At 41.9% G+C, this 14,644-nt stretch overlaps 1 protein-coding gene across 5 annotated transcripts in view; it reads left to right on the top strand.

The window, feature by feature from the left end:
• The window catches only part of Trim9 (E3 ubiquitin-protein ligase Trim9), a 102,696-nt gene extending 88,375 nt beyond the window's left edge, over window positions 1-14,321 (top strand). For 4 of the 5 annotated variants that reach the window (XM_077420704.1, XM_077420703.1, XM_077420707.1 and 1 more), the window contains 4 exons: window positions 4,255-4,427; window positions 8,865-9,003; window positions 10,167-10,397; window positions 11,213-14,321. In XM_077420704.1, the coding sequence (XP_077276830.1) occupies window positions 4,255-4,427; window positions 8,865-9,003; window positions 10,167-10,397; window positions 11,213-11,541 (872 nt within the window). In that variant the 3' untranslated portion in view covers window positions 11,542-14,321. The remainder of the gene's footprint in view (window positions 1-4,254; window positions 4,428-8,864; window positions 9,004-10,166; window positions 10,398-11,212) is intronic. The other variant, XR_013259167.1, reaches the window with a different exon arrangement.
• The last annotated feature ends 323 nt before the right edge of the window (window positions 14,322-14,644 follow it).

Here is a 14,644-nt window from a genome sequence, read left to right as displayed (position 1 = left end):
GTCACGTCGCACGTCACGCGAATTATGCGATCTCCCACTTAACATATATCGTATCGAGAATTAAATCTCGAACTCTTATGACTTCGCCATGACTTCAGATAAAATAATCTCCTTGTTATATTTTTCTTATCTCAATTTTTTGTATTTTTATACTAGCGATGTTATTAGTTCCATTAAACTTTCGAATTACCCCGCGGTATTTAAACGAACGTCGTTATTTATAACTTCCCGCTCATTCGACGTGTCCAAATGGAAAGTAATGTTTATTCTTTACTTTTGTTTGCCATTTAACTGGAAATGAAATATGAAATGATAAATGTTTCTCAAGACGATCTTAATTTGGATTAAAGCTCTGGCGGCGTGACGCCGAACATAGTTATGCAACGTCGGTGCCATTAGCCTAATTTCATAATGCGAATACCGCAGGGACCTTAGAGCACTCGTGCCGTAGAGCGAAACGGCTCTCTCCAAGGATACTCAGCTGAACTCTCCGTGACGATTCGCTATTAAGCACGAAGCCAGTTAATTATGCATACACGTGTTAAGTCTTCCTTGACGTTGCAAGTAGGCGAAACATTATTTCTAGTATTCTGCGTCTGTATATATATATATATATATTTATATATATATATGTTATACTATAACTTAAAATTCAGATTTGCGAAATCACTTGTAGTTGACGGAAGTGAGTTTCGCGAGAGGTTGTATTCTAAAAAGTTTATAGATTAACTTTATTTCATATATATATATATATATATATATATATATATATATATATATATATATGAACTTTTTAGAATACAACCTCTCGCGAAACTCACTTCCGTCAACTACAAGTGATTTCGCAAATCTGAATTTTAAGCAATATAATTTTTCAATATAATTTGTTATAGAATCCTTTTACTATTAAAGACTTTTCGCGTCGCGATACAACGGAACATTCAATATTTTGAAATAAAATTGAATCTCTCTTATTGACGGCACTATATGGATCATTTTTTATTTCTTTTTATGTATCGCGGTACGTTTGTTCAAATTCCCATAGTTCCACACAAAAATTGCATTTTTTTAATCCCACGCGTGAAATAATATTTCCCTGCAATGTACAAAAGATATTATCTTTTGTACGGAAAAATACGATTTTTCCTACGTCATATGTGTTGAAAAAACGTATTAAGTTTCGTACATCATTGAATTCACGAGTCAATTTTCGCCCGAAATCGGAAAGATGATTAGTTTTGCGCGGAATCGCACAGCTTCCACGGCTTTTTTATTCCAGAAAATTATGGAAGAGAATACTTTTTCATCTACATGAATGAGTGGGACGCCATTGAAATTCCGCTTTTCGCTCTGCGAAAAAAAAATACATGCACTTTTATCAGCGATTTCAATCGCTATCGATCATTGACTTTTTATTCATTACCGAAAGCAGATTTTTGAGCGGTTATAATTTCCATCGTGGGCTATATCGCAAAAGTAAAAAGTAAAAATTGATCTCGAATTGCCGGAAGAATATGTCACTAAAAGAGTAAATGCGGCAGAGACGGCGACGCCCCGCATATACAACACAATTTTGTCAAAAAGCTCGATCGCGGTTTTTGTAACTCAACAGTATCCACCAACACGTGGCAAAAAGGCCATCGCGGGTAACTTTCGCCGCGGGACGCACGTCTCTTTTTATCCGACTGCACATCGCGACGTGTTTGCCAAACCTCGGCCTTTCCCGTCTTTCGTCTTTTTGGCGCGTGTTTACTCCCCGGTCGCGGGCGGCGACCGTCCGATCGGATTATGCTGCCGGCGCATCCCGAATCGACGACCGAAACGGACGGGAAGTCGACGGGCACCGTGTCGTGAGAGCACGTAATCGAGAGATAAGTTTGCGCGAAACTGCATGCCGCCAGCGGGCAACGGGCACCGAGAGGAAATGCTTTTGGTTTATTAGCATGCCAACAAGTTTACCGACGAGCCGACGACCCGCGTCCGCGACGCGGCGGGGTCGGCAGCGAGCTTCCACTGAAAGCCAGATAATTGCATGTAGAAGCATCAACGATCGCCTACAGCGGTAACGCTCTTGAAAGCGGACTATCTCTAACATTTGCGCTGTCCGTTAATGAACGCCCGGTCCAACGTGATTAGTATCGCCCCGAACGATCGCTCTTTTACGGCGAAAGCAACGCGGAGAGCATTCTAGATTTATCAAATGAATTAATGTAATCTCCCGCGAGAAGAAACGCATCACGCTTCGAGAAGAATACTGTCGCGATTCAAAAAATTTCGGTTTTGAGTTAAATCCATAAAAAGTAAAATGTTACTTACACGGGAGAATTTTTTGTTATATTTCCCCGTTAAATTCACTTCAAACTTGGGACAACTTGGCGACCAAGGAATTTTTAAAATATACAAAAGACATTTTACAAACAACGTGATAAAAATTACCAAGCAGATTGGTAAATTTTGAAAAATTATTGAAATTTCATAGATATATTTTAGTAAAATTAATCAAACATATTTTATATTTTAATGTAATAGATATTAATATTTTTTATTATGGTAGATATTAATCAGAATAGCTCGCATAAAATTTTTGGTGTTAAATGTTGTCCCACAACTACCATGATTTTAGGGTAAATTTTAAGAGAAAATTCTCTTCGTGTATATTGCAATAGCCAATAGCCTCACAAGTCTATTATACATGTGCAAAATCCACTATATATACAGTAGGGTAAAAGTACCGCTATTCATTTAAACAGTATAAGTTGTATTGTAACAGAATATCGTAATTGTAATTACGTTAGTTATCTTACAATTAAAAAAAATTGTGCTAAATTAGTTTTTTCTCTCTCCTGAAAATTGTGAATTTGTGACTGCAGTATTCTTCTCGGAGTGCGATATGTATATGGCGTATTAGCATCTTTTACTGCAGTAATTTACTTGAAACAAAACGTTTGTGGACATTTAAAATATTTCTTTTATACTGTAATATTGCAACTTTAAGAGAAATTAATATTGGCTACTAATTTTGCTAGGTTCCAATACGAAGGATCAATTCGATTTCAGCGTTCTGTCGAGAAATTTATACGTTAGTATATATTCCGATCGATTTGGCAAATTGAGATATGGCGCTCTGCATCGGCAGCTCAATACATTTCTGCGGAACAGAAATCTGGATAGCGCCGCTGTAATTTCCGCGGCTTCAACTTTGTACCCTAGGCATTGCAGTCAGAGTCGAATAGAATCGTGCGGTCGCGCGGCAACGACCAAGTTCCGTCCGTCGTTAGGAAACTCGCGGCAAATTCGGCAGTCCGAAGCCTGTTTAAATCGTGAAATTATTGCTGCCGAAGGTCATCATCGGCAAGCCGACTTCCAGGCAAATCGGATTGGAGCTAAATACCCAGCGCGTTCTCAATTCATATTATATCGAAGTTAACTGATGGCGGTAATTAAAACTCTGTCAAATGAAATCGTCAATCTGTGACGTGAATTTACTTTACTCTCTTCACGATGTTTTTAATTCACGATTTGATATCAATTTATTATATACATATACAAATATGTGTTATTACATACCCATACATATCGACACACTCGTCATAATTTTATCGGAGATTTTTCTTTTTCCCCATTCATTTCATTTTAATCTATTTGCATGACAACTTTCCACTTATTTATATAAGTTTATTCACTTGTAAAATGATTTACAAGCAAACTTTGTTGGCTGGAAATCTCCGAAGTTAAATACCTTTACCTCAATCCTTTCGTTACGAAAATACGAAATGTTTAGTTACTTACCCGGGGAACTTCTTAAGTGTGTACAAAGTTTTACCGAAATAGAAAATTTCAGTATTGGAAGTTTCCGTCCTTAAGCAAGTACAACAACTAATTTATAGTCTGCTTATAATTTTATTTTTACGAGACAACTTCAAAGTAACTGTGTCTACTTTTCCGTCACACGAGCGAAGTGTTCTTTACGTTACCGAATTAGAAGAGTTTTCAAATTAATCTCGAAGAAAAATCTCAAATTTTATTTATCTTCATATATTCAATACAACAATTAATATCTCGAATTATCGCGAAGATTACTGCAATTATCGTTGTTAGAATTAATTCCAAACTGCCCAAGGGATCGGGGAGTCTCGTGCGCCCTCAAAAGATATCATATATCTAACATTACTTTACTCCCGCGTTTCCAATGCAACGCTGACAATTACAATAACGCGGAGCGCTGTTAAACCGTCTCGACGTACGCATTTCCAGCACCTGGAGCGCCTTTACTGATCCCCGAAGAGTGTAGCGCCGAGAACAACAGCGTCACCGTTGCCTGGCAGCCGCCACCTGGCCACGGAATTATGGGCTGCGCCGGACAGAGGGGCCCCGCCATCGAGGGATATCTCCTGGAGCTGGACGACGGCTGCGGCGGAGAGTTCAGGGTGAGTAAACATCTCCGTATATCCCGAAGAAAATTGTATTCCCCTCGAATATATGTCGGCGAGAGAGAAGACGCGCTATATCGTATACACTAAAGCTCGGATCTCTCGGAGGCTTTCTCGAGATCGCCCGCAAATTTTTCGATGACAGCTTCACTCGTCGGACCCTCCATCGTTTTCGTTTCTTTGCCGACGCGACGTCCGGTTCCGGTGTTTCTTCGTCGCGTCGCAATTCTCTTCTTCGGCCGTATCATCCCGGCGACGACGGCGATACGACTTTACCCCAACAATGGGAGACACTTCGATGTTCTCACGATGTCTTCCGTGGAATTGTTCTCCGATCCGACGCGGACGAGATGATACCGAGAGAGAGAGAGACCCGCTGGCATTAAAATAATATTTGACGTCTGTTATTTCTCCCACGGAAATCTTGAAAAGCAACGCGTCAATTTTCTCGTGGTAAATATTATTTCCCAAGTGTTCCGTAACTTCTCTTGAAAGCAGAATAGAGAAACGGATTTGTGATTGTTTAAACGGATAAGAATTTATTCTGCTTTTAAAAGGAACCGAATTACAAAGAGAAGTTACAATACTTGGAAAAAATATTTGCCGATTGTTATGTATGAAAATTAACATGATTTAATACAACAGTTTTAATAAAATATTATTGAAAAGTGATACTAATTTTATTGGACGTGGGAGACTGTCCGTCAGGTTCTATCTCGAAAAGTTAAGACGAGATTTTCTCGCTCAGATAAAAGGAAGTTACTCGTAGCGTAAAAATAGTATAAAAAGAAGGACGATGAGTTGCACGAACGTGGCAGGAAACTCTAAAAGAATCGTTGCGTATGTTGAACTAAACGTGACGATGTAACCCGAGGGAAAAGAGATGTAAGTTTGTCTGTGAAATGCATTCGTTAAAATTCTACAGTAGCTTTCTTGTCGGCTAATTTTTAAAATTTTAGTTACATTGCACACATTACTTGCACATGTGCAAAATTGGTTGTCAGAATCTCCTCTAGAAACCGAAAATGACCGTTGTGAGTCCTTCTTGATCTTCCAGATTTACTAGCTATTATTTTATTGACCAAGAGAGATTTAAATACAATTCTTTTTAAACTTTCTAATATTATCATGTTAAACATTTGTTTTTGTTATTATTTCTGGGCTATGATATGCACACAAAAATGACCATATTATATATAATTTTATCGTCGTCGTTCAGCCTTGCTTCACGTTTCATTTGCTACAATTTTCGTCCCATACAATAATATATGTATATTACGACGCGCAATGGACATCAAAATAAATCTTATATGAGGAGTGATTCCCGGATACGAGCGTTTAATAAAACTTTACGGGGGGGGTGAGACGTATAAAATCCGCCTTCAATTTACCGAAGGATTATACCGGCCATATCGGCGGACATGACATCGAAGCGCGAAGGGGATCAGAAAAAAACGTCAGGATCATAAAAGCCCTCTTTGTTGAGAATTTGTCCCTCCGCGGCGCCGCGAAATGAATATTAATGCCGATCGTCCGTAAAGTTTATTTTTTTTTTCCGTACAGATTTTTGTTACGGTACGTTGTACCGGAACGAATCGCTCGCGCGCGGAATACCATGCTCTTCGTGAAGGGTCGGCCACGTATCCATTCGGAGCGCGTTTCCGGATCAGCGAGGTCGTTCGTCGCATTTATTCTCGGACCGGTCTCCACTCCGGTCGGACTCGAAACGCCGTCTTTCGCGTTTTATTGATCGTAAACGCGGGTGGCAGCGCGGGCACCCTGAAACGCGATTACCGCTAATAATTCAGCCTAAGTAGCGCGCGTGAGCCGTGACATAAAAGTCGGTATTAAAAGGCAGCCTCGTGGAGCGCGAATTCGTGGGCGCGAGTTTGAAAAATTTGGAGATTAGCGCGCCGAATAAAGGCAGTTTAATGGCGCCTACATTAATTCATTTGGCGGTGTCTTAAATGGGCGATAATATCTCCGATTGTCTGATAAGGAAATTGTACGTGGTTTATAAGAGTTCGAATCTAACTTTTTTCTTTAAGCTAGTATGTCATACGTGAATTAAGAAACGGTTTGTGAACTAAAATTCTTTCTCTGGTAAATGAAGATTCGGTATTCGGTATTGAGAGCGCGGCGTTAATTGAAGTCTATAACTCTCCAAGATTCCGGGCTTACAGTGAGAAATGAGCGATCCTCTTGGGCGATGGCAATTATTAATTGCTCCCAGCGATATCGTCCCGTTCATTAGAAGTTTTTATCAAATGACGGCAGTTCGAACCGTCGTTTGCCACATAATCCACGATATTAATGTGAGGCAATTTAACGGCGGTCGTAGAGTATTATAGGGTTTTGTCTTTCGCCAACGTAAGAGGAAATAAAATTGCACGAAGTGAAAGAGAGAATAATATTATAAAGCTTAGCATTTTTACGCGGAATTATTTTAATATCATTGGATTCAAATATTTGTATGCCACGCGACATAAATTAAAGCTCATTTAAGTTAGAAAAATTAAATATACCTATGTAAGGAGAAAGACTTCGTTCCTTGCCGCATATAAATGTATTCGATTCAATGTAAATTTCGTTCGATTGATTTAATCGATTTTATATTTATGATAATTTTGTATTTACAATGCATTATTAAAGTAGTTTTATATATTACGAGATTCACTATTAAATTCATAGTGTCAAATGACACTCAATTTGAATCATTTTTAACAATTCTTATATAGGTCGTCTCACTGCTCCTACTCAATAGTTAATTTAACTGAAACAGTGTCAATTTAACTAAACACATGGAGTTAAAATAATACTGTTTTGTGTTAAAATCATACATTTCGACACACATGGTAATTAAAAATAACAAAATATTATTTAACTCAAAGGTATTGTGTGGTTCAAATTTAATTTCCTTTAATATTTAACAGTGTTGTATCAATCCTTCTGGTCTTTCATGAAGATTTCACCCTTCAAATGGCTTGCACGGAAGAATATATAATACTAAATCCGTGGTAAAATCAACGAGAATAACCCAAGTATATCGCCACGGCGCGTATGAATTTCCGTTCGCACAAACGTGCTTCGGGTCGGCCTTGTAAATCGCGCGTCTAAATTTTCATGCTTTGTTAATAATGCACCGGCGGCGGCGTTGCGATATGGCGCTCGTTAACGAACGGAGCGATACCGCGAATATAAATCGTCCTCGTTGCCGGCGCTCTCCTCGTCCTTTCTGCCGCCCCTCGTCCGACCTATCGCCAGTTCCTCTCGGCGGCCATCGGGATAGCGCGGGGTCCATCCTCCTCCTTTTAATATTTAAATCGAGCTCGTTCGCGCAGCACACGATGCCTCGGGTTTCCCGGTCTCTGGTTTCCGTTCCTGCGCTGTCACTCATCGAGCTCTCGCAGCAGGAATCGCAAAAGCTCCTTTGACGAATAAGGATCTGATTTGTCGGAAAATTCACGGAATTAATTCCCCTTGTTCTGTGTGATTTTAGAGAAAATGTAAGATATGCAAAAATTTAATTTCTGATTCATACAGAAACTAAAGAAACTTTACAAATTCTAATAGCAAACATTTTTTATAATTATATTATTTTTCTATTATTAGTTTTGTATATAGGTTTTTATATTTAAAGTTAGTTGATAATCGCATTTTTTTATCAAGACATCTGCATAATAAACAATGAAAATTGTATCGAAAATGATATATTAAAAAGGAAAAGTAACTGTCGAAGGAAAGTTATTTGTATCATAATGTTTCTCTCTCGTCGGTTTTACGAGACTTTTATTCCGGTGTTAAATCTAATAACGTGTTTCGTGCTTGCTTATCTGTCGGTCGACCAATCGATGCTATCTTGACGGTTCTTTCAGGAAAGTCGACATGACAGGTAAACTCCGCTCTTTATCCACAATTTTCGTTTATCCACCACTGAGACGAGCAACGTCAATACTCGCTCGTCACAGTGAACGAGAATTTTCGTGCCGAGTTAGACATTTCAATTTGTCATATGTTTGTCATATATTTGTCAATAGTAATTACTCAATATGTGGAAGTTGAAATATTCGATTTTCCTACATAAATTGATTTAATTGTTCCTATATTTTTAAGGATTTCTAATTTGTCATCATTTTATTCCGTAAAATAGTAATTTTGTAAATTATATTGTTGCGTATTTTACATAGCTATTCATTAGAAAGATTTCTATTACAATTATTGTGTGGTATAGAAGTAGTAGCATAACATATCTTTATAGAATTTTACGCTATCGAATATTTCCTGCGTTTCCAAAGAGTAAATATCCTTTTTTAAATGTAATTCCTATTTCCGCTCAAATTATTTTCTCCCCTGATTAATATTATAGGGTAGGTTATCCGGCTACAACTGCAACCCGCAAATTCACGAATGTCCCGTTTGAAATCTGATTCGCAGGAGGTGTACTGTGGCCGCGAGACCATTTGCACGGTAGACGGGCTGCACTTCAACTCGCTCTACAACGCCAGGGTGCGGGCCTTTAACAGCGCTGGCGAGGGCGAGTACTCGGAGTTGATCGGCCTTCAGACCGCCGAGGGTGAGAGAGCTTTTCTTCTTTTTTTCTTCACGGTTTCCTGAGCAAAGCGCGCGCGCGCGCGGAGCGGAGGCCTCGGCTGGAAAATCGGCGTCGGTGTCGCGTGGAAGACGAACGATCGTAACCGACGTCGATTTTCCAGCCGCGCGTATTTTCTTTCTTTTTTTCACGGCACGATCGCGTGATCGATCAGATGGACGGTGGACGCACCCAGAAACAGTCGCGATAGAATGCCCATCCGCGTGACGTTTAATTGCGGAATAATGCGGGCGACAATTACAAATGACTCCGAGGTCGAGGAGACATTTTTACCTCTGCGTTAGTTCCGAGAGGAAATGGATCCGCCTAAAATTTTGTTTTATTATTACCATATATACCAATTCTACCACGGAAGTGCTTAAATTATTCACAGCACCGCGGAGAGTTAAATGTTCCATCTTAATTCATTTCTCGAAATCGTGTTAATCGTGAATCGACTAATAATAGATTCGACAGATCGAATTACTTAATCTAATGTAATCTAATCTAAAATCCTCGTCGCCTGTATTCCGCTGGATCAGTTTTTTATGCTGAATTTTAATCTCTTATTTATATCTCGGATTTTTCTAAATGTATAATATTAATACGTAAAGATTCAGAGAAAAAAAAGAATTCTTTCCCTTTCGTATTCCCGGGCCGTAACGTAATATTCGTCGGGCGGTAGTTCGGTATTAAACTTCAACAATCGCGCGACGTTAGGAAATTCCACATCAAAGTTTTAAATTATATTTAACAAACCGCGAAAGATAAAACATCCCTTTCTTTTTGCATATATACCACGGTTCCCGATGTCGCGTCACGTCGACTTTCCATATCAAATTCTTAAATTATTTAGCCGCGCAGAAAATCAGATCCCCCATTCTCCTTTCCCTCATATTAAGATTCCACAATCCTGTCACGTCGTTATTAACATCGAGAGCGCGATGCGGCGCGGCGCGGCGCGGCGCGGCGCGGCGCGGCGCGGCGCGGCGACGTCGAATTCCCAATAACCCAGGCACTCGATAACCCGACGCCCGATAGCCTGAAACGTGTAGTTCGTTAAGCGTGCTTGCGGATTCGAGTCCGCGGAATATTAATCGATGCTCTGTACAACGAAACGGTGGTCCTCTCTCTCTCTGGTCCCGCAGTGGCGTGGTTCTCGTGGGCGACCGGCGCGGCCGGCATACCGCAGGAAGTTTCCATATCCGAGGACGCGATGAGCGCGTCCTGCGAGGGCTACGAGCACCGCGTGGTCCTCTCGAGCGTCGGCTTCTCGCGGGGCGTGCACTACTGGGAGCTGACCCTAGATCGATACCACAGTGACACCGATCCGGCCTTCGGTATCGCCCGGGCGGATGTGTCGCGCGATCAGATGCTGGGTAAGTATCTCCAGGCCTTTTGCCTCTCCACTCCTCTTCTCTTGTTCCTCCCCTCGGCGGAAAATATCGTGCGGTTTATCCGGCCCCGATGAAATATTCATGCGCCACCCGGTACACCCCGACGATCCCCCGGTTTGTTCGGAAATTCGAAGGCGAGAGACGTATATGTACCGTATTTTCCACGTATTTCTCTTTTTCTTTCTCTCTTCTTCTCTCCGCGTTCTGTCTTTCTTTTTTTTGTCTCTGTCTGCTTTTGTCTTTATACATCGCTCCGGATGAGAGAAAACGACGGCTAAGAGATTCGGCCGAGATCGCAAAGTGCGCGACCGCGGTTGTGCAACATCCCGGAAGAGGAGGGTACTTTAACCCTTGGACACGTGGAAACCGGGTCAATGCTCTTAGAACTGATAAAATCCGAAAATCGATATTGCGTGCTGCTTAATGGACACAACGGGAATTTATTATTAATTGGGATTGGTCTGTAATCGTGTCACGTGTTCTATTTTCTTCTTGGAATATTTTCCGCGTCAACTAACGAGTTTAATAATAACTATTCGTTTCATCTGTCTCATTATTTTATAATAAACGAGTAAAAAATTACATTAAATATCAAAAACATCATCTCCGCTATTACTGTTGTTATTATTAATGAGATTTTAAATATTCCTAAATTACGCAAATAATTTTTGACGTTCTCAACATATCTAACAAGTTGACTGTCATATCATCGTTTATATATGACATACAGTCTGTAATGACATCCAGTATGACTCACTCTGAAGGCAATTCACCAATCATCGCGATTTTGCTCACAGGCAAGGACGACAAAGGCTGGAGCATGTACATAGACCGGCAGCGGTCGTGGTTCATGCACGGCGGTGGTCACGCACAACGCACGGAGGGCGGAGTCCAGCAAGGCTCGACCGTCGGCGTCCTTCTCGACCTGGACACCACGCACACGCTACGCTTCTTCGTGAACGATCAGCCGCAGGGCGGCATCGCCTTCCGCGATCTCTACGGCGTCTTTTATCCGGCGATCAGTCTGAATCGCGGCGTAACCGTGACGCTTCACACCGCACTCGACGTGCCGCGTCATCTCCTCGCGCTTCACGAGGAGTACGTTAGCGATATGGTTCAGAGCTAGGGGTACCTCAACGTCCTCAAGAAAGGTCTGCCGCAGGAGATCGGCTCGCCTTTAGGCCCGATAATAATGTGCGCCGCGGACAGGTGCAGGGACTTTGAGTCGGGCCAGCTGCTGGAGAAGATTGTCGAGGAGAGCCCGGTCGACGTTAACTGATCGGTAGACTTTTTGAATATGTTTAGAGCGATTGTGAGATCGTAATCCGTTTTCTATATTATTCTGCTTGGTACAAAGCGTTATGAAATAATATATATATAAAAGCGTCCGAAATCGCTCCGAGATGTCATAATGTTAACGAGGTCACTTTGGTCCTTCCGCAATATTGTGCGGCGAAACGAGAGCGGTTTGATCTTTTCAGGGATTCAGAGACGCAATATTTTTTTCTGAATATTTTGCTATTTATTTTAGACGTATAATATTTTTGCGGGAGTATTTTCCACGCAATTGTTATGACGTATTTTATGTTCTAAATTTGATATGTTTAATAGGAATATGTTTTTTTTTTTATTTATAATTGAGAAATACATGATCCCTGGGGATGTTGATCCGGGCAAAATTCGCCTCGCGCCGTTTGTCTGAATATAAGCGGGTTCCACGAGGAATAACGATTCAACAGGTCCAGAAACTTTGGCGAGAAGGTTTCCGAGGGAAGCGCCTAACCGCGGACCCTTTTGAATCCGCCTTGTTTGAGAAATTGAAACTTAGAATCCAGACTCTAGTTAGGATTTATACTTTCCTATCTCGTCCGCACGCGATCGATAATCGTGTTAAACGAAATCACCAATAATGTCAATAGAATCGCGCGTACGTTTTCGAAATGTACAGAGCGTAGCGTAAAATCACTCTCGTAGAGTGAAAAGTCACTTTATCCCCCGAATAATTAACGAGACTGACATAACTCACGCACACACGACATACGCAATTCATAAATAATATCTCCCGTAGTAAACAGGAGGTCACGAAGGCTAAGATAAAACTCTCTCCGCTGAAAATCAGCGCATTTTCTATTCATACCGTACTTTATATTAAAAACGAAAAAGAAAATATTTTCTTCCACGCGCTTCTTAAATTCGTTTTCTCGAAGAACAATCTCGATGAAAACTTAACGCGCTTTTGAGGATCGGATGTTTCTCCGACCTTCGTCAATTAACTTGAGTTTCCTGTCCACGCTACAGCCCGATGCTGCGATCCCGAAAGCGAGGCGTGAGAGAAATTGCTGGACACTTAACCGAAGATAGAACTGACCGGCCCTCGGAAGCGAGGAGACGTCCATTAGCAAAGAGCCAAGTATCGTCGCCGATAAACTTTGTCGAAGACCGTGTTCGAGTAGAAATCGATCAATCGGGTCGGTCCGAGAGATCGCGTCGGGAGAACGGAGGAATAAGAGAGGAGTCTCTCTTACGGAATTCATCACTCGATAGAGAGGTAGAGGACGCACGAGCGAGAAATAGCGTCTCGCTCGAACCCGGCAACCTTTCTCGATATCCTCGACGGGGCAGCGGTTCTTGAGAACTTCTTTGGAGAAAGTGGAGTCGAGTCGGGATGCGCGAAGAAGGACACACGGCATCGGGAAGGACCTTTCCCGCAGCGTGCTTCGGGGATTGCCCAGTAAAGGAACTCGACGATCAGTCCCACCGGACGGTACTAGTTTCTGTCGATCGTGTAATTAACTCTTTCAGCATCTGCCGTCATACAACAAGCGTCCACCTTCAACGATCTGTTAAAGAGCACAGCGGAACCTCGCTCGCCGTGAGGGTAAGATTAAGGAAAATTTTTGAGAATCTTTACATTTTTTATAATGCAATAATTTGATGGTGGTTTTTACGAGAGAAAAATGTTACATCGTTTCGAGAGACACGCTTCTTTCGCGGTAAATGCATAAAAAAAATCTGTATAATTGACGTTCGACGACTTATCTCTCGGAAAATACAATGAGACGCGCTTTTTCCATCCGCCGAGTGAAATTGATCGAAACAGGAGTTAGCGCAATTCAATTCAGCTCGGTTGCTGAAACAGTTAATGACCGTACGGAAATCGCGAGCGCGTCGGGCTTCCGGCCGAATGCTGACGCGGCGCGCGATCGACGACGATGAGAGACGGAGGATCGGCACCGCGGTCTAAGGCCTGGATAATTATCCCACGGGACGAAGGATCGAAAGCGTCCGCGCCGGGACACACGCTGACCGGACGGATTTCCTCCGTCCTGCACGCGCGATCGACGGATCGCGCTCGATCGTCCACCCATTATCCATATCGACACACGTATAAGTGTAATCGCGTTGTAGGCGTTAAGCTCCAATTAAAGCGTATAGACAGATAAGACGTATAAAAATAATGCTCTGCCGCGGCTTTAGTGTACAATAACGAGTATACGTTTTTCTAGTCTTTCAATAGAGACCCAATCGACACCCCATCCTCTCCGTTTCGTCACCCTCGCGCTCCGTCGTTTCCTTCCCTTTCTCCCTTTCGCGCATCCGCGTCCAATCCATCCCCCGCTGGTTCTTTTTTACGACTTTGTATCTCTCGACGGTCAGGAGTCATAGGACACTTCGTGCTCGTTCTCGCCGTTATATTCCGACGTAACGATAACCCGGAAGCATTATTCTGCCGCCGGGCGTCGTTTCTGCGAGCACGCGAGCACGCGAGCAAGCAAGCCAAGCGCCTTTCGGCGTCATGTACATAAGTGTATATATACATATAACTATATCGATTGTACCGCCGATGAATTTGCCGATTGTACCATTTACGACTGTATCGGATCAATAAAACGCAACGAAAACGCCCGCCACGACGTGCCATATTCGTGTAACCCCTCGCGATTCTCCCCTTCGACTCGTTCTTCCCTCCCAGCGGTGGATTAAGGTATATACTTGGAGATTCTCCGCGGAATATCGGAGGAAAATACAGGACCAAAAAGATTCTCTGATAAACGTTAAACATCATTTTTCATAATGTTACGAATATTATTAATATTTGCGACGTTATATATATATGTATTCAATTTTCGTGAAATAGAAATTCGCGTAGTACTTGGGAGTTTTTGAGACTTCAAGAGAAGTCAGAAGACTCGCGAATCGACGCCCTTGTGCAATAATCCACCACTGTT

The sequence above is a fragment of the Temnothorax americanus genome, unplaced genomic scaffold, assembly GCF_048541705.1.
Source record: "Temnothorax americanus isolate GAGA-0224 unplaced genomic scaffold, ASM4854170v1 Scaffold6, whole genome shotgun sequence".
Lineage (NCBI taxonomy): Eukaryota > Metazoa > Arthropoda > Insecta > Hymenoptera > Formicidae > Temnothorax > Temnothorax americanus.
Note: the sequence above shows the minus strand (reverse complement) of the source record. Positions and strands in the feature narration are given on the sequence as shown.